Raw genomic sequence first — 21,799 nt, forward strand, 5'->3', positions numbered from 1 at the left:
TCATAAATTGGCTAGGCCGACAATCAACTTTAAAAATGCGGCCGAGACGCCAAATATTTCAAAAAAATAAATCAGATTATTTCCAAGAAAGCATGTGGCCGGCTGTTAAATGCAATATCAATTTTGTTCAAAATAAGTGTTTTTTGAAGTATTTATTTTATTTGCTCTAATAATATAGGAAAGACAATCGATTAAAAATGACGTCCTTCAAGTCCGTTCTCGGCCGGGGGTCCGACAACTAAATATCTTTGTAAAATTGCATTTAGATACCCGACCACCCAATTTAATTTAATTATATTGCATATTTTGAACATTTAAATTGAAATAACATGAGTTCAACTTATTCACAATCTACTTTAACCTCAACAATGGTCTCAAAGCCACGAAAACAATATGTTTACATACCTCGAAAAAATGTTTGTACCTATCCTAATTTTTTTTATAAAATTTGTCCACCATTCACACTGCTCAAATTGCTTCCGTACACTGACGAGCGAATCAATACGTCACCAAGAAAATAAATGTAGGACATGTCAATATCAAGTGACTTTATGTATCTACCCTCATTTTTTGAAGAAATACTATATAGTTGTCATGTTATTATAGATTAACTGCGTAGTGGCCGACAACCAGAGGTGGTCGGATAACCGGCTAAACCACCCTATTTTGACCAAATGGTTTTCGGTGATAAGTTACTTTTCTAGGTTTTTAATACTTACATGCTTCGATGGGAACCCCATTGCGCAACCACTCGACGCGAAGTTTAGGGTCACCGACTGGAATAAGCCTAGCTTCAAAGTGCGCGGCCTGGTTTTCAGCTACCTTAATATCTTTCATTGGCATTGTAAATACCGGAGCCTGAGTTATGAATTCATCTTGAGCACTGTGCCTCTGGTATCGTGATGTATCTTCTAGCTGATTGAGCCTACCCAAAGCTCCTTCATGTTGTGATTCCAAATAAATCGATTTTTTGGAATGTACAATAGCGATTCCAGAGGTAACCGCTTCTCCCAGAGCGTTAATAGCTCTGCAAGTGTAAGTTCCAGAATCCTCTGGCAAACAAGACATGATGTCGAGAGCTACAAATCCAAAGTTGTTGGTCTCCGTGAACCTGGAACCACTCTTAAGAGGGCGATTGTTATGGTACCATTCTACTTTCATTGTGGGATCAGAAACCGGAATTAATCTACACTCAAAATGCGCACGCTGACCTTCCTTGATTTCTACGTTCTTAAGTGATGTTGTGAAAATAGGTGCTTGGGTCGTTATTTCATCGACCATGTCTGATCTGTGATATTTGGTTCGGTCTTCTAGATGCTGAATCTGTTCCAGGCCGGCTTCGTTTTGTGTGCCCCTAATAATGTCTGCTGTTCCACGGCAAGAAAGCCTACAGCTGACTTCGTCGGTTCCGACATGATTAACCGCCCTACAGGTATATACTCCGGAGTCTTCTGCAATTAAGTCAATGATATCCAATGCTACATAGCCAAAGTCGTGGATTGGTCTGAATCGGTGTCCAATAGTCACGGGTTGACCATTCTTAAACCATTCCACTTTCAAATTAGGATCTGTTACGGGCTCCAATTTGCATTCAAAGTGGACATGATGCCCTTCTACAACGTTTTCTATTGATTTGGGCTTGGTGACGAAGTGTGGTTTAATATTAACAGTTTCGTCGATCATTTCGGACTTCTTATAACGCGAAGCATCTTCGAGGTACTGAATCTTTTCGAGACCTGATGGATGCTGAGACTCAAAAATAAGGTCCTTCTTTGCGATAACGCGCAGCGCACATGAAGTCACAGCTTCGCCTAGCTGGTTTGTCGCTTGACAAGTGTATACTCCGGAATCTTCAGGATACACGCTTAACAGATCAAGAGCGACATAATCAAATTCGTAAGCTGGTCTAAATCTGTGGCCAGTCTTAATCGGCCTGCCATTGCAGAACCAATCTACTCTCATAGTCGGATCGCCAACTGGTTGCAATCGACATTCCAGATGTACGTTTGTTCCCTCAACGGTTTCGACGTTATGCAGGGACCTTGAAAATTGAGGCGCCTGCATTACTGTTATATCTTCTTGAACTTGTCTACTTCTGCGAGCTGCATCCTCAAGCATTTGAATTTGTTCGACAGCTTGTTCATTCTGAGTCTCCGTGAGAATGTCTGATCTTTCGATGACTCGTACCATTGCTGAGGTGTGAGCTGAACCTAAGTGGTTGACTGCTCTTACTGTATATTCACCGGTGTCAGTAGATGTAGCGTGAATTATATCCAGTGCCACAAAACCAAAGTCATAATAAGTTCTAAATCTGGAACCAACAGTCACAGCCCTTCCATTGTGGAACCATTCGACTCTCATTGTAGGATCACCCATAGGTTCCAACCTGCATTCAAGGTGGATATTTTTACCTTCTGATACAGGCGCTGGGTCTGAAAGCGGCTGTACGAAAATCGGTTTCGACTTTGAAATTTCCTCAATTTGATACATTGGTTCCACAAATTTAGCCTCTTCAAGGTGACGTGTTTTCTCGTATAGGCCACGATGAATACTTGATGTATCAATACTGGACCGTGCTGTAATAAAGACATAAGTTAATTTTATAGCTGTGTAAGTAGTATTTATGATATGGCAAGCAATATTACAGGATACTTACTTTCTACTACCATTGAAGTGCTCAACTGAGCTTCCCCAGCGGCGTTGCGAGCTACAACCGTGTACGTTCCGGAGTCTTCAGCTCGAACACTAGATATATCCAACGCAACGTATCCGAAATCATGGTAAGTTTGAGTACGATTAGCTTGCTTGATTTGCTTTCCATTGAAATACCATTCAACAGACATAGTCAAGTCGCTCTGAGGCTCTACTCTCGCTTCGAAGTGGGCACTTTGCCCTTCGACAATTTTGTTTGTACCCTTTAAAGGCCCAAGGAAGCGAGGCTTAGGTGCTACTCTCACTTCTTCTTCCGATTTCCTCGTGTATCTACTCGTATCCTCTAGATGTTGAATCTTCTCGAGACCACCAGGGTGTTGCGATTCCGCAATAATATCTTTCTTGGTTACAATAGTGCAGTGAGCACTAGTAGTTGCTTGTCCGAGTGCATTGTAAGCTCGGCAAGTGTAGTGACCGGCATCATGTACAGTTACTGACTTGATTGTAAGTGCTACATATCCAAAGTTGAAGAATGTCGTTATTCTTGAACTAGCTTCCACAGGACGTCCGTCCTTTAACCATTCTACTCTCAAGGTAGAGTCGCCCACCGGCTCGAGACGAGCCTCAAAATGGGCAAAACCACCTTCCTTAACGTTCAGCTGATCTTTAATAGGTGTTTTGAATTCTGGTCGTTGAGTACTTTCAGGTACTTCTTGATAATATTTAACATGTTGCTGTTGCTGATATGCTTCTAATTGTTCTGTTTTTTCTATGTAACGTTTTTGCTCTGGTATGCCGAGATCTGAAGTGACCGTGCTCCTTGCCGCCACTTTGATGGAAGCGGTGCTGACAGCTTCGCCCAGTTTGTTTACAGCTCTCACCGTGTACGAACCTGCATCTTCAGCCCGTAGGTGCATGATGTTAAGGGAGACGTAACCGAAGTTGAAGATTGACGTGATTCGCGAGCTGGCTGTAATCGGACGACCGTCTTTGTACCACTCTACTCTCATGTGCGGGTCGCTGACCGGCGTCAATTGAGCTTCAAAGTGCGCGTTTCTGCCCTCTTGGAGCTCTCCAAGTTCTTGTAGAGGCCTGATAAATTGAGGTCTCTGTGAAATATTCTCTTCGACTGACTCTTGATGCTGATATCTAGAGTAATCTTCTAGTTGTTGAATGTATTGAAGACTTTCCGGGTGTTGACTAGTTCTTTCAATAGTTGCTCTAGGTGTAACTTGCAACATTGCTTTAGTCTCGGCCATACCAGTGGCACTAATAGCTCGGCATGTGTATTCTCCACTATCTTGAATGTTAAGACTGAGCATATCTAGAGAAATATATCCAAACCTGAATATTGAAGTAAATCTTGAGCCTGAAAAAAAGAGACGTATCAATAAATGGGAAAGAAATACAGTAAATTTAATTTTAGTACAATATATGTATTTGTATATCGAAAAGACGATCGCATACTTACTAGCTTCGATACTTTGTCCATTTCTCAACCATTCTATCTTCATCGTTGGGTCGCCGACCGGTTCTATCCTCGTTTCAAAGTGAACCTTGCCACCTTCCATCTGTGATATGCTTTTCAGTGGCACGATAAACTGCGGTGGAGGATAAACTCGGTCTTCCTCACCCGGAGGAACGTAAGGTCGTGCCCTTTCCACATGCCTTAAGTAAATAACCTCTGGTCCAGGAGCAGGCCTAGAAATTAATTACAATTAGAGAAAAAGTAAACAACTTTAAGAGTACAGAAAATTGATGACTAATAATAGTTACACTTACTCTGGTTCGATTATCCTTGTTGGCCGCGGTAAGTGCAGACGCTTTTGTTCGGGCGGAGGCTCCTTCGGCACTTCCACGTAGAGCCTTGCCCGAGTTGCGGTGGAACCTGCGACGTTCTGGGCGGTGCACTGATACCATGCCGCATCCGACGCCTTGGCTCGAGGGATGTCCAGTGTCGAGGTCCCACCATCGGTATTAATTCGTAATTCTGGATTGGGTATAATCGGAACGCCGTCCTTCTGCCATGTGATCCGCGGTGTAGGTGTGCCAACTGCTCGTGCATTTAGCGCCACAGGTTCGCCTTCGCGTACGCTCAGAGTGCTGAAACGCTCAACGAACTTGGGGGCTACCACTTGCTCCTTCTCGATAACGTTCAGCCGGCACTGGAAGGATGTCTCGCCGCTCTTGTTGCGGGCGACACATGTGACTACACCACTGTCACTTCGATCGACGTTTGTAATCATAAGCGCATGATTACCTGACTCGTTTACTAATATCTTATGATTATAATCGTCTCGGATTTGTCTATCGTTAATGAACCACGTGACTTCAGGGTAAGGTCTGCCCGTAACGCGGCAATCGAATCGCGTCAACTTTCCTTCTGTTACATCTCGATCTTGGCAGACCTTTACAAATTGCGGAGCGAGAGCTTTCTCAACTATTTCTACTCTTTCTTCAGTCTCTGTTTGCTGAGAATCCATAATATATTGTGATTTGTTATCCTGCACGTAAGTTTCCTGTGGCGATTCTACGGCGAGGTAAGCTGATGTTACAATGCATCCATTGGGATTTTCAGCCAATAACGTGTAGTGGCCCGAATCAGACTTTTGCGTATTCTTAACTCTAAGTGTGGTCTGGTTATGTGTAGTAATAATTTCATGTTTGTTCGAGTTAACTAATCTCTGCCCGTTTCTGAACCACGTCACTCGTGGTCTGGGGTTGCCTGACAACTGTACGTTGAATTGAGCGTCGGCACCCTCCTGGAGTTTTGAGTTTCTGGGCTTCTGAGCTATCTTTGGTGGAGCAACTGCACCTAATGATCTATCGATTTCAGTGCTTATTTGGATGTCACTTTCGCCCACGTACCTTCTGGTGATAGTCTCTCTGAATGATACTTCTCTCAAAAGTCTATATTCGAACGTATCCACTTTAAAATCTTCTGATGAGGAATAATCAGAAGTGCCGTTAGTGTAGGCCACTTTCTGTGTCTGTCGGGACTGCTCGGATGTGAATCCTTGCGTGCCGTAGGATTTGTGCTCGACGCTCTCGCTGACGTGTCGGTAACTCTGCTGCTGCTGGGAGGCCTGCTGCGTGGGCATAGCCACGCCCTCGGGCTGGATGTACACGGAGCAGATGGCTTCGCCATACTGATTGCGCGCTGTGCAAGTATATTCGCCCTCGTCGCCAGGCCCTATTTGCTTGATAAGTAACGACACATCACCTGTCTGTTCGTTGTAGCTCATACTATATTTATTACATTCTACCAATGGTGCTTTCTTTCTCGTCCATGAAACTACTGGCGTCGGGTTACCCCTAAGTTTTCCTTCGAATTTTGCATTTCCGCCTTGCGCAAATCTAGCATTTTTGAAGATTTGCTCGAATATCGGCGGCGAGGGCTCACCCGGTCTGCCTGAAGTGATAGCCAACCGGTCTCCAGCGCTCTCCACTGCAACAAAAGAGAAATCTCTAATTATATTGGTTTGATTGTAGTCGACAAAATGCTGGTGATCAAATATAATAATGATTTAATAAACTTGCAATAGGCAGACACACAAAGTAGTGAATAAACATCTTAAAAACTTCGCTTTGCTTGCTTCGGCTACATACTATAGTATATACGTAGTGTACGATTTTTATCATGATTAATTATGAAGGTACGTAGTTATGTTGCAAACTAAATAGAATAATAATCAATTTATAAAACACAACATAATTAAAAGAAGACCTTGTATAAAAACAGAAAATTTAGAGCTCTAAGCTTAGTACTTTGACATTAACCGAATACTATATTGTGTAAATGTTAGAAACGCAAGCTAGCAAATAACATTACATTGTGATACTAATACTTAACCTTATTTAATTTTACTTTTTTAAAACCTCTTGCCGGTACGTTCCTTGCATGAAAAGTTTAATGTTTTGTATTAAGTATATGTTACATGTTTCAAAATGGAAGAGAGGAAGTTCAACGTGCTCCTATAGCCACGTCTGAAAATATCCATACGAACAAAGCATCAAACTCTTCTATAGACGATTTTCTTGTTTTCATATTAAGGTAGTGTAAGTTTGAAACTAACTGTAACGATGTTTTCAGATGTGACTCATATGATCGTTAGATAAACGGGAGCAAAACACTAAATCCAAATAAAATAAGTTGTTATTATAGTTATTGTATTTGTGAGGAAGCAAAATTCAATGATGACTTGATATATCAAGCGGTGTTTGCATACTTTTCACTATTGACTACCAACTATTTTCACAATTATTAATTCGACCAATTAATCGCGTGTCGCGGCGGTCAAGGGCAAAATACAGATACTTACGCGCTACCTACTATTTTTTTATGAGATAGGAGGCACACGAACAGACCAGCCTGATGGTAAGTGATCACCGTCGCCTATGGACACACGAAACACCAGAAGGGTTGGAGATGCGTTTCCGGAATTTAAGATAGGAGTTCGCTCTTTTGTTTTCCTCGTACGTAACTTAGGTCACTAAAACCACCTATTTACCTGATCAAGAGTTCGCTTGTTTGGGTATCAATATGGGCACGTGCGATAAACAACTTTGTCCCCTTGTAAAACAAAATAACTATACTTACATTATATTTATTAAAATGGCCCAACCAAATAATTGCATGAACAAAGTACCCAATGAAGACAGATTTTATGCTCGGGACTTAAGTCCAAAAAGAGGATATTCGATTTGTGTCAGATAATGTTTTCATACTTATGTTTGAAGTGATAAGTTTGCATTCTAATAAGCGACAGATTATAAACGGTACAGTACATAAGAATGTGGCACGCAATTAGCGTTCAGGATTTAATCTTTCTTTGCCGAGTATGGTATTATCTAATAATGTTCTTATGAGTAAAGCTTATTGATTTATTAATCCACATAATTTCTAAGTAGTTCCGGCTTAAAGGAAGAGCACAGTTCTAACAAGCTATAGGTAATTAATATTAATTATAGTAGAAACGGGATCAAATGCTTTGGCTTGCATTGCTGGTCGTTTTAATTGGCCCAGTAATTTAATAGATGAAACTGTGGAGATGAGGATTTGATGACTCTGGTTCGATTTTTCAATGTAACTTCTCCCATTTCTAGACCTAATATAGGTCTTTTTAATGCTTTCTTATCCTCAAACGTTTGAATAAAGGTCTTTATGACAGTACCTATTTTTAGTACGAAATAATACATACTGGACTAAATAATGTTATGCCACGTAAAATGTTTATTGTATAGACATTTATGAGGTATCCCACTAGTTTGTCGAGAAGTGTAGTTTTAAGCAATAAAATTACTTACTGTCAACGCTGTTTTATAAGCTGTTACAGTAGTGATAGTTAAGCCCAATCTCTAAATATATAGGGACAACTCGAACAGTTTAAAGGAGGACAGTAAAAATTGTCCTTATTCAGTTTTATTCAAAACTGTCCTGAATATTTTTTTTTTACTTAGATTATATATAATAAATGGGTCATAAGGTTAGCTCGCTTGGTTGTCGAGCGCGCGTGTGAGTCACTCCGCCGGTCCGTCTCACACAGCTATTTTGGTGCACGAAGCTCGTATCTTATTACTATAACCATTTTCGTGGACGCACTCGCGTTACGGGTTGATGGATGTATTGATAAAATATTATGAAATGTTTTGAAGGGCTGAGATAAGTATTCGTAATTAGGTGGATGTTTCATGGTATTTTCTGTTGATATATGTAACTATGTTCTATCTAGATCGGATAAAAGTCTAATTACTTAAGATAAACAGGTGTTTATAAGGTATATGGATTGGCAGACGAATCTGTCCCGGGCTTTAAACAGCCCTGCGAGACAAGCAAGCGTAGGCCAAATTAGTCAGTCTATTTAGTCAGTCATTGCAATATTATTCAATAGATTCTAATTTGTGATAAATACCTACCTAAATATGAGTAGGTACATTATTATTATTAGCACACGAACTATCAAATCGTTGTATGGGTTGCCATGATAAAACACTAATAATATTAGACATATCTTGGGAAACGGGTCCCTAACAATTTCCCAAATCAAGACTCTTGTGTTATAAAGGAAAAGCACTAGGTATAAACTTACCAACAAGACAATACATAAGTACCTACATCATGTTGTTACAGGACAACAGGACAGTTAAGCTGGTGAATGGACTAAGTTCAACATTGTGGCTTATAGTATTTTTTTTATTGCACCGGCGAGACCGGTTAAGCGGGTTGAGCATTCTTGGCCGATTGTACTATACTAATATACGCTGGATGCTCAGCCAATACAAGCTGGGTTCAAAACCTTTGTGTAAAAAACTGTTCTAAAAAATAATCATACCTAAATACTTAACTCTTATGCTCATTTCGGGGTTAGTTCAGTTGTTGGTAGGTACTGTTCTAAATAGCGCCATTGCCAATTAGACATAATAATTTATAATACTTACCATTACCAATAACTTAGGAAATTATTTACTGTCAATAATATAGAATACACAGATCATTCTTTCACTACCCATTATCACGCCGGAATAACACTATTAGGAAGAAGATGGCCTAGGAAATCATTAGGTTGTTCCTCGGTAAAACGAACTATTTTTAGGTAAATTTCTTTTAATTGAAATAAAACGATCATACTGTTTCAAGCTTGGATTTAGGCCACTGTCATAATTAAGGCTACGACTATTTTAGTTGTAAGTGTACGTTTATTTTAAAATCCATGTCATAACTAATTTATTTGAAAGGTTTATCGTATGAATACAATGCGAGCGGTCGTTTCTGGCTCGCTACCAAATGCTCCATAATGTAGGTGAAGACTTATTTAAAATCATGAATTGCTTTGGTTAAACATTGTATTTATAATATCTAATAATATTTTTATAATAATAATGTGGTTTGGTGGTAATGCAATTAAGAGGGGGTAGAGCAGGGAGAATTTTCAGAATCTGTCAAATTACCCCATTACACACACAAACACGCTTCACTCACACTACCTCAATTTACTGTGAAAGGTCAGTGACCCTTAATTTTTTTCAAGAGTGTTATTTTGAGTTTGTAGTCAACTACTGACCTCCTTTGAGAAATTAAAACTGTAAAAAAGGTAGCATACAAAAAGACAGAGAAAAAATACGCATCATCTAGCTTTCCTTCTCTGTTCATGTCTCATGTGACTTAAATTTACCTAAATATGTAGATAACGTTCCTTACTCAATTGATTGTTTATCTAGGCAAAGTAATTTGAACTAAGGCAAAGTACTTTGCACTTCATTTTGCGTTACTTTTCTATACTTAGATTAAAAATCGTCAGCCTGCCTATCCCCGCAAACATTATTCAAAGTCGTGTGTGACAATTATGGTCGCGTGATAAATGATAAAACATTCAGCCCTATCGCCCCCTATCGCACTATTTGTAAGTGCAATAGGGACGGCCCGATGTTTTATCATTTATCGCGCGACCATGATTGCCCTGCAGGTCTTCAGAGGCCTGTGCTGTGCATTACGTATATGCGGGTTGTATTAAAGACTAAGGTAATGGCGCCTATTAACGTGGTACTGAGGGAAGATTTCAAAAGATTCCAAAAAATTAAGGGTATCAAACACAGATGTCATATATACCATAGATCAAGCAAACGTATCTACTTAGCGTGTCAAATGAACTCAGTGAAATCCACTGAGTTGTCCGTCTTTACTCGCAGCTTGCAGCTTTCGGGCGTCAATTTTTGTAAGTTGAAGTCAACCAAAACATAAAAAATGCCTCGTTACGTGATATTCAATTGCAACAACACAAAAATTATGAACAATCAAGAGCCTGAGACATATTTAAAATTACAGACAAGAATCAACTTCAGTACAAAATTTGACACGCTCGGCCCCTATACAAATATATGAATTTGTTTCTTCTATCTAAATTAAGTTCTGTTGTATCAAAGCTCATTAACGACCACAAATATTTTTTTTATGGAAGAGTATTTATTGAACTATTAGTTTTGAAGAGTTTTTGGATCATTTTAGTTTATTATATGTATGTCATAAAATAATTATTGAAGCCAACATACCTAAATTTTCTATTACCGTGGTAATGAGCAGGCTGCGGTTCTATTAACGCAAATTGAGATTTCATTACCAATGGTATGAATGACAGTGTTTTTCTGCCATCGGTAAACAGAAACCCATCTCAAAATTCGGAGCTTAATACCGACGGTTGAATATACAAATTATGACAAATATATACACCTATACTATTCTCCTTTATGAATACCCAAAGAAGACTCAGTTTCACCTAAGAAATCTGTACTTACGGTACACTAAATATCATAATATTTTGATACAAGACTAAGTCGCTCGGTAATAGATGCTTACATAGGAACCTATTACCGACCGAAACAAATTTTGCATGGATCGGTAATAGATTCTTATATATTCTATTACCGAGGGTTATCTGATCGTACCATCGGTAATAGGCATAAATTGGAGTATTATAAAATCTAATTCCGACCAATAAAAACAATGTCATACAGATGTATTTTCATTACAAATCAAAAGTTTCTGCTAAAAATTGAGGTTTTGTTGAATATACCGCGTAAATAGTTCTTTGATAGCGTGAATAGATCAAGATTGAAACAACTGTAAGAAATTATGTTACTGATCACATATACTTAAAATAAAGCATAAAGAACTAATATCACTACTTCAACTATTACTGTGGTATACCACAGTAATAGAATCTACTCACGAAATGGCGCCTTTCACCGCTGTCATTTAATTTCCACTTTAAACACATTTCCAGGCTAAACAATACTTAAAAAGTACTCAGAAGTCATGTAGAAAACTATAAACAATAACTTAAAATGCATAACTTTCACCTATTTGCCATAATTATTACGTAAACTACTAAATGAGATTGGAGTTCACTTAGGTTTAGCGTCACGCGTCAGTATGACACAACCTCTTCTTGCGGCCCCGTGGCAAAAACTGTCAAATAGCGAGCGCCTTCTTTCATTCACACTCTCTAGCGCCTATATGTGCGTTAGTCAACTAAACAGGCTTCCATTGTGTGAGTATTTTCTAGGAAATTGGACGGTTTGCCTATAAAATGCGTATTTGCAAATGCGGCGGTGATGAACGTCGATTTCGATACCCGCGTTGATAGCCGCCGTTACCTTATCAGATATTTTCATTATTATTTTTGGTCGTAAGGTTTTTTTTATCATTTAGTTTGATACAAAAATAAAGTATGTGTATAAAATAAAAACCTAATGAATACCTATACTGGGGACGCTATTGCTATGTCTTGTATGGGAACCCTGCATTTTATGATTAAGCACTGAGACTTGGCACAGTTGTTCGTTGGGTGGCCTTGAGTAGATAAAGATCGGGAGGCATCGAGAGCCCCCCTTAATTTAGGAGGGAGGAGGGGGGGAAGGCTGGCGCCTCCGCGCTTCCTTTGAAACCATATTTCTCTAAAACTATGCAAAATAGGGCATGCGATATATCATTTTCGAATAAATGAAGGACGAGGAATTCATTTTTGGAACAAAAAAATGTATTTTAGAACAAAAATACAAAATAAAATGGGAAAATCTGAAAACGAGATTTTTTTTTATACATATTATTGCACATTTTATGAAAACTGTAATGTTTTTTTCTAAATAAAAAATATTATTTAATAACTCCATTTATCTAGTTTTAGAAAATGTATAATTTGTTATAGAAATATATTATAGGACGAGTGATAAAAAATAATTTACATCGCCCGATAGGGTGATTTGAATGCTCATTTCAATAAGTTTTGTCAATGATTTCAGGTATAATCACTATTTTTAACACACGAAAGCCGTAATCATTGTATTTTATGGCTATTTTAGTGATTAATGTACTTAAAATAAAAAAAATACAAAAATTAAAAAAAAATGTGATAACTTTTTTATAACATTATCCTATTTTTTTCTTTCTATACAATATATATCTAAAAGCAATAAATATGAATAAAAAGCCACATTTATTTAGTTTATAAAAATATATAGTTTGTTACATAAATATATTACGAAACGCGAGATAAAAAATAATGAAAGTGACGTGGCAGGGCGATCTTGATGTACGGTACGGGTCAGCTTGTATGATTCGATGAGGTGAGGTAAAGGTACTCAAAGCTCTCAAAAAGTGTAGTTATTTAGAGTAATTCAAATTAAACAACATAAGTACTCCTATATAGTCTAAATTTAACTATTTATATTACATGAAATGATCGATTGATATGATAGGTCAGATATATACATCTGATCCTAATACATCTTGTGAAATAGTAGTTATCTATATGATTTGCATAATTTATGGATAATTCTTACTTGACATATTTATTATTCCAGATCTGCGTCCTGTACTTTGGTTAACGAGTGCCGAAAATAGTTATTAACCAAAAAAGACCGCCAAATAACAGCATTTCACCGACAAAAGCTGCCTTGCACCATTTTTGTAAGGGTTATAGGTATATCAAGGTGTCCATTTATGGGGTCAACTAAACCCAATTCAAAATTTGCCATTATTTGCTACTTGTGGCTGGACGAAAGTCTGTAACAATTGGGATTTGGGAGCCTACTTGCCCGCAACGTTGCCTGTTGCTGCAGAAACATGCCTCGAAATTGTCGGATGCAGGTGTAATAAAAAACAGTGCCGCGTAAGGTGCAACCGTAAAAAAAGACTTTTTAAATTAAATTTTCGGAGCTGATGTGCTTATGCAGTGGATGTTGTGATATATACATAATTAAATTCAGACTATTCATGTTGTTTTATTTGAATAACTCAAAATAGCTACACTTTTTGAGAGCCTTGAGTACTAGCCCCGATACATATGTTTTCGTTTAGTCAGACCATTTTTTGAGGTTCTCCTTTGTACAAAAGCAATGTCTTAGTTCAAAAATCATTAATGTTTGATGCTAATACGAATATAGTTTATTTTTTATGGCACTATTGCGCAATAACTAACTATCATTGATACTGAAAGGAAGAATATGACGATTTTTTTTTTATCTTTTATGGATGGGTAAAACCGATTTAAGGGGGCCCAAAGGAAGTAACTAAATTCTGCTAGTATAACTAAAAAATCTTCAAGCCTATGCATGCAGAACTGCTTTAGGAGAGGAGAACGTGATTAAGACATTTTTTTTGCAATATAAGTCACATGCAATTTTATTTTACAATCAAAATAAACTATATTATAGGACTTTTACAATTTTCTGTACTGGGTCGTGATATACCTACATGTGTAAACGTTATTAGAATAAGTATATTTATGTATTACTAGACGAACTCCACTGCATAGCGGGTAGTACCTTTACCTCACCTCATCGAATAATGCAAGCTGACCCGTACATTAATATTTTCATTTTCATTATTTTTTATCTCGCGTTTCGTAATATATTTATATAACAAACTATATATTTTTATAAACTGTATAAATGTGGCTTTTTATTGATATTTATTACTTTTAGATATATATTGTGTAGAAAGAACAAAATAGGATAATGTTAAAAAAAATTTTTAATATTTTTTAAAATTTTTGTATTTTTTTATATTTTAAGTACATTAATCACTAAAATAGCCATAAACTACAATGATTACGGCTTTCGTGTGTTAAAAATAGTGATTATACCTGAAATCATTAACAAAACTTATTGAAATGAGCATTCAAATCACCATATCGGGCGATGTAAATTATTTTTTATCACTCGTCCTATAATATATTTCTATAACAAATTATACATTTTCTAAAACTAGATAAATGGAGCTATTAAATAATATTTTTTATTTAGAAAAAACCATTACAGTTTTCATAAAATGTGCATTAATATGTATAAAAAAAATTTCGTTTTCAGATTTTCCCATTTTATTTTGTATTTTTGTTCTAAAATACATTTTTTTTGTTCCAAAAATGAATTCTTCGTCCTTCATTTATCCGAAAATGATATATCGCATGCCCTATTTTGTATAGTTTTAGAGAAATATGGTTTCAAAGGAAGCGCGGCGGCGCCAGCCTTCCCCCCCTCTTCCCTCCTAAATTAAGGGGGCTCTCGATGCCTCCCGATCTTTATCTACTCAGGGCCACCCAAGGAACAACCTGTGCCAAGTCTCAGTGCTTAATCATAAAATGCAGGGTGTTGTGCAATAGCGTCCCCAGTACTAGAGAACAGCTAGCAGCAGTCAAGTCAGAGACACAAAGTAAGACAGGGAATATCGACGCATATCTTATCTTATCCAATACCGCCATCGCCATCTGCATCAGACTCTTGATCTTACCCAATTTCCGAGTCTCTTCTCTTAATTTCAGTTTCTTGAGTTGAAAATGTTGAAACTCATACTTAGTATTAAATAAAACACAAATACATATAAAAATCACAATATAATTTTAAATTATGGCTTAGGCCCTGTACCAGTTGCAGTCGCTACGTCTGTAAAGCCCCTTGTAGTTTCTTTTAAATGGCTAAATACCTAGATGTTAAGTCATGAACATCTGTGACGTGACTGAAAATTAAAAAACATCGCTCAGAGATAAGGTTCAAATTAGCATGGCAAAAAATACAACAGTGCAGTCAAAATACCATCCAAATACGAAAAAGCAAATATCAATGTCAATATCACTGCCGTATTTCAGGCAATAAGGGCTATTTTCTCAAATATGAAAAAATCTCAAAAGCAGGACTTTATAAAGACTTTCTAGGAAAATTATTTTGAACTTGATAGGTAGAACAATTTATAAAAGTTGTACAAAAAAAAATTCTGAGCTAAGTTTGTAACTATATATGAAAAGCAGTTTTATCTTAGATTGCATATTTTAGTATCGTAACGATTTTTCTTTCAAATAAAAAGAGAATTATTAGAATAGGTTCACGGTGTCTACCGTAAACAGGGGTTACATTGACCAATTTGGGGAATTTAAACTTCTCTAACTTCTACATTTAATGGGTACCTAGCTTCTACATTTCATGGGTATTTTTACCCATTAAATGTAAAGAAAGAAAAAAAATGGGACCATCAACTTTTTTAGTCTTTTCCTGCTAAAAATCTAGAAAGGTAACAAAATAATGTACGCAGAAAAAAAAACTATGAGATCAAACTTAAACTGACATTGGAGTTCCTTTGATACCCTATGTTTTTTTAATGGTAATCGAATGTAATCCCTTGCAAAACTATTTTCTCTCAAGAAAAGATAAAAAAACGGTTTGCAAAGTCAAATATTACAACTCTTTAACGCTATTTTGGGGTTACTTTGATCAAAAATAAAAATTACCTGCCATCTTCGAAACACCAACTTTATTTGCAATTGTTTCAATATTTATCACACGAAGAGATCAAATTATCAGCCTCAACAAGTACCGTGACATAATCAGACAATAATCAACTGTGTCAGTATGGTCAATGTTACCCCATGCAAGTGATCAAAGACACTCCACAGAGTAAATCATTAGTAATAAATGCCTAGTTTGACTTTATGATACAAAACTCAATACTTACAATGGTATAGCTAAGCAGAAACACATTTAAGCAAGCTAATATTCACTGTGAACCTTTTACTTGTATACCCACTACGTTACTTTAGAAGTGATTTAAACATGAAAAATAGCAACAAACTATGCTTATATTTTGACACGTTATCCGCACTGCCCACGACCATACTTACTTGTTCACTGCGTCAGAGCACCATCTAACTATAAAGGTTGGTTTAAGGTTATCATATGTCTAGATTTCGATAAATTTATTTTATTAATACATAACCGACTACTCATAACATACTCGTATTAGTTCCTTATTTTTTGGTAAAATAAATATAATATGCTCGTGACAGGGGGCCGATTTTTGAGTCTCATTGTCACTAAAATACCGGTTGAAAACGGTGAATCGCCTATATTATTTTCAGTGACATGTTTCTGAATTCGAACGCCGTGAGACTCAAAAATCTGCCCCCAGGTCAGGTTTTGTTCGTTGTCCAATAGAGTCAACCCTAGCGCTTTTCCCTATTCACCCCAACGTTAGGGTGAGCGAAAATTACTAAATAAAACGACATATTCTCAAAGACAAACCGAAGTTCACACCGCTGGAAGATTTTTTTTGTAAAAAATTAGCATGGCACATATAAAAAAGTGCTATCGACGTTCAAAAGTCGGTTTTGGCCCTATTCACCACAAATTACGGTAGTTCATACCCGTTCCGACCCCATGAACCCAAAATCTTCAGAAAACGATGTACTAAGTAGCCCAAAGTGCCGCGCCGTCTCTAGGTGAATTGGATTACTAATTTATGCAAACTACTTAAGTCGCAATAGATGTCATTTCATTTAGTATTTTGGAGGTAACTAGTAAAGATAATTTAGTTTTAGAATTGTGCGAAAAAAGATTCTGATTTGGCCGGATTTTTTAACCGACTTCCAAAATTCAAAAGGTTATAAATGTATAGTTTTTTTTTTAATATCAATACTGGTCCAATTTCAAACCCCACAAATATTAACGGCAAACTGATAATGACTTAAGTTTTTTTGAAATAAATTTGTGACATATGTGGGTAGTTTAGTAATTAGGCGCCGACTGATTGTGGTTAGGTTTATATTTTCGCTTCCTGCTAATAAATCTTGTATGGAACGGACGTGTTTTCTTTGGTGCCTCTTCATCAGCGCTGGTCTTCGGCTGGGAGCATACTTTACAAAATGAAATGCCAAAAAAAAGTTTATCACTAAAAATTACTTACTTGAAAATAAAGCCATAACCGTTTTCATGCTTATGCATTGAAATAGATATCACGCACGAAAGTAAGAACGACAAGGCCCCCTGGTGGCTGAGCCGGGAATCGAACCCGCCATGTCTCTCGCTATACTGTAATCCTCTAAGTGCCACTTGCACCAACGAAGATGGAGGATTAACCTGAGGGTTAACCCACCATTTTACATGGAATTTGACAGTTGACAGCCCACTAACCCTGAGTTAAGTGGTTGGTGCAAATGGGCTTTAAAGATTCATATACGAGGTGGTCAAAAGGTGCCTATCAGAGATAACATACACTAGAGAAATTTCGTTGGGTACCACACGGCGGGCGGGTGGCCTAGTGGTAATGACGTTAGCTGCGTAAGCTGAAGACCCGGGTTCGATTCCCGGCTCGGCCACCAGTGGGCCTTGTCGTTTTTTCTTTCGTGTATAATATCTATTTCAATTTATGGATGTATGTATGTGAACACTTTACATATTGTACATAAGACAAGTTGGGACATATAAATACAGTATAGTTATGGTGTACAAAGGCGAACTTATCCCTATAAGGCGTCTCTTCCAACCTTTGAGCGAATTGAAAATTTATTATTTATATAAACTTGAAAAAGAACAAATCAAAAATTATTCAATAAAATTTCTTCCCTAGTTGTATAGTTTCATAGTTATGACTTTTATTTTAAAGTAATCCATTTATATTATAGCAACCATGGGTGAAACGTGGAGGTTGACAGAAGTGTAATTAACATTTCTAAATGTTAATTTCTTGTATCTAGTCTAACTACGAAGCAATACATTGACGTTTAAATTGCGTCCATAATTATACAGAGAGGTCATTCATAAAAACATCACTTTAGGTAAGTTATATATCTTTTATACAATTTGACAACCATTGACCACACATCCCAATTCACCCCTCTTCCGACCCTAATCACCCCCTTCGTAAACCTATACACCCCTTTGCGACCCGATTCCCCCATTCCTGATCCTATTCACCCCTCAGGCCGCGGATATTTATTCATCCCGTAAATGTTCCCCAACACAGTTGCATCGCTTTCTTCATGAAAACCATTATAAAAATTAAAATATCGTCACTACTTTTAAAAAAACTTGTATCTTCGTCTGTCAATGAAAAGAAAATTGTAGTAAGTATGTATGGAATGCATATAGACTTACTGCGTTTTAACTTTGAGGAGAAGCATGAGCTACGAGATTTTTTAAAAGTAGTGACGATATCTGCCGTCCTATCACTAGAACCCCTCTAAGCTGCATAGTACCACTTTTCATTTGGATAAATATTCTTAAATAGGAAAGAATTCCCCATCGACTGGTCTTGGAATCATATTTTTATCATTTTTAGTTACCGAGATACAGAGTCGACATACCTCGCTAAGTGCACTATTTTATAACCCTTTTCAATAGTATAACACCGCAAACCCACATTTGTCTTCTATAACTTATATTAAAGCGCTTAGCAGTTGTTTATCTTCATAGTTTTATCACACGATACATAACTATAACAACGTTACTTGACATAAGCTTCATAAATTCCCATTAAAGCCGTTTAATTGCGTTATTACATTTTATAACATTCACTTTTTTAAATAAAATACTACGCTTAAACACGGCTAAAGTCCTTTAACCGTGTATTTAAAGACTTTCATTGTAATTTCGGTTACAAATACATCACTAAAACCTAGTTACTGCGCTTTACGGTGAATTTATTACTAAAAAATATTCATAATGCCACACTGAAACAGGACAAACCAGCAAAGCTACGCTAAAACCCCGCTAGTTGTAAAAGTATACCTTCCAAAGTTATTGCGCCAGTCCGACAGTCGGCCGAGCGGCTCGCGCGCAGAAGGTTGTGCGAAGGCTGTAGTGACCGGTGAATGAACATTTTCTCCTTAAAATGTTAAGAAGCCGAAGACCAGGTAAGTGTTAAATATCTTTTTTTTAAGGTTTTTTTCAAGCACAACTTGCGTTTTGCTAACGTATTATCACACGTTTGCCGCGACAAGTAAATACCTAACTCGTAAGTTATTCGATCAAGAGCCCAGTTAAAACTATTGTGTACAAATAAAGCGTAAACAAAAAAGTCAAGAAATTACATTGTACCATCCTATTGCTATGTAGGCATTGCCATAGCCACATACATTTTGTAAGCATTTATTTACCTTACAATGTTTTAGTACCTATGTAGGTATGGATTACTTGCGCAACATTATATTACCGTCAAGCTGATTTAATAATGCAGTCAAAAATCAAATTAATTAATGTTATTTCTTTTAGGCTTGTTACGAACTTCAGGATACAAACGATAACAGAGATCTGCGAATAAAATGAATACCGAAAAACCGACCACAAGTCATCACACCAGCAGTAAGTTTAATAAATGTAGAACAGAAGGGGATTGCTCAACTCGATCTTTACCAAGGAACATTCTATCGTTGTGTATTGTTTCAAGAATTTTTGAGATCGATACCTCAGAATTCTTTGCCTAACTTAGCCACGTCGAACGTTTCTGCTTTAATGTTCAATGCTGACGAAAATACATCAATTTCAAAACTCCCTTTTACTGGTCCAAGCTTAAACCGTTGCTGACGATCATCGAATTTGGGTTTATCCTTCGTTGTAACAAAATCGAACAACGTTTACTTCTTTAATCATTCGTAAAATGCTTCTCATCTTGATATAAGGAAAGAAGCTTTTTGACTATTCCGTCGCAGACGCATTGAAACTACAAGTGATGACTCGAAAGAAGAAGAACTCTATACCTAGCATGTAAAAATTGTAAAATGACAACATATGTATCATCCAAAATGAAGCTTTATCTTGATTTATCCGCTCCAATTCATACAAACAACAGAGAAACAGACTTAAATTTAACCTAGTTAATACAATTTTAAGCAATGATGCATCTGATTTTACCAGAAATTGTTAACAAAGATCTATATTGATTCTAGTTTAAAAAAAAAAAAAAAGATGTATGATATATAAGTAATTCTGCTGTACCAATTCATTCAGACCCTTCAAATCCAAAAGTTTTACATACAGAAAAGGAGGACTGACCTACACATAAGTACATATAACCATTTATCGATGTAGAACCACCGTCGATATAGAGCACTACACTCGTAATATTAATATTAATAATACAACTGTCGAAAACCAAACGCACAAAAAAAGAAAAATAAATTTTAAGAAGAACGGAATCAAGCAGAAAGAGAGAAAATTATTATGTCAAACAATCCTAAATGTATTTTGAATTTTTGAAGTATAAAATAAATAAAGATTGCTATTTTCACTTGCTTGGCGAATAATAAATGAAATCCGTGTTTCTTTTTGTAAGAACTGCCAATGTCAACCGTTTTTAACCTTATGTAACTCGGTAATAAAAACATTATTTTAATAGTGTATTATAGTAATAATACGAATAACTTTGGATATCCAAGAGCGACACCTTTCGCCGTGTCGGTACGTATAGCAAATTGATTTGTTGCAATGTAAAAAGCGAATTTTATTGTTTCATATTAATGTTATGTTAGTTTTCACTAATGTTAGAATATTATATTAAGTTTAAATATGTTAATTTGTAACATAACTTATAACGAGGTTTTTTATGCATGCAAATAAATGGTTACAATATCATACAGTTGTCTTTTATTCATTTAACAAATTGAATTTCTCTTGAAACTTAGTGCAGGTACTGCACTGCCGTCCTATCACTAAAACCCATCTAACCCACAAATGATAGTTTTGAGATATGGGCAAAAAACATAAAAACCCATATCTCTAGGAAATGTGTCGATTTAGTCCAGATTTCTTTTATTCTTAAATTAAAACTAAATTCACGCTAACATTATTTAAAATCAATTTAATTAAATATTGTTTAATTTATTAGAAATTCGCCATTTTGTGTTTAAGTTATGCAAATAATTCCTAAAATATGTATGATTTTACTGTTAAAACACGGTTAAGTATACTTTAGCCGTTTTTTAGGATTGAATAATACATAAAACATGGCTTAATAACGGCAAAGTAAATTTACGTGTTTATAGTAATCGTAACTGAGCATTGCATAATAATCTAAAAACATAGCTTAATAACCGCAAGGACACTAAACAATTTTATACTATCGTATATGCTCAAAAAAAATGCTGTAACCGTTTTTAAGCTATGCAATGACTACTAACATCGAAATAATTTGTATGCATTCCTAATCTAAAAGCCCGCTATATGACAAACCAGCGACGATTACTAGGTTTTAGCTTTGTCATTCTTTTTAAAAGGAGTTTATCATTTTAGCAATGTCCCGTTTACCTGCAGTACCTGCACTAAGTTTCAAGAGCAATTCAATTTGTTAAATGAATAAAAGACAACTGTATGATATTGTAACCATTTATTT

The 21,799-nt window shown here is 36.4% G+C and overlaps 1 protein-coding gene across 9 annotated transcripts in view; it reads right to left on the bottom strand.

Annotated features, from left to right (window-relative positions):
* Window positions 1-21,799, bottom strand: part of LOC125241253 (titin-like) — a 153,591-nt gene that overhangs the window by 104,435 nt on the left and 27,357 nt on the right. For all 9 annotated transcript variants that reach the window (XM_048149626.1, XM_048149628.1, XM_048149632.1 and 6 more), the window contains exons 2-5: window positions 4,435-6,100; window positions 4,124-4,353; window positions 2,657-4,021; window positions 720-2,576 (exon numbers count right to left, since the gene is read on the bottom strand). In XM_048149626.1, the coding sequence (XP_048005583.1) occupies window positions 720-2,576; window positions 2,657-4,021; window positions 4,124-4,353; window positions 4,435-6,100 (5,118 nt within the window). The remainder of the gene's footprint in view (window positions 1-719; window positions 2,577-2,656; window positions 4,022-4,123; window positions 4,354-4,434; window positions 6,101-21,799) is intronic.

This window comes from Leguminivora glycinivorella, chromosome Z (genome assembly GCF_023078275.1).
Source record: "Leguminivora glycinivorella isolate SPB_JAAS2020 chromosome Z, LegGlyc_1.1, whole genome shotgun sequence".
NCBI lineage: Eukaryota > Metazoa > Arthropoda > Insecta > Lepidoptera > Tortricidae > Leguminivora > Leguminivora glycinivorella.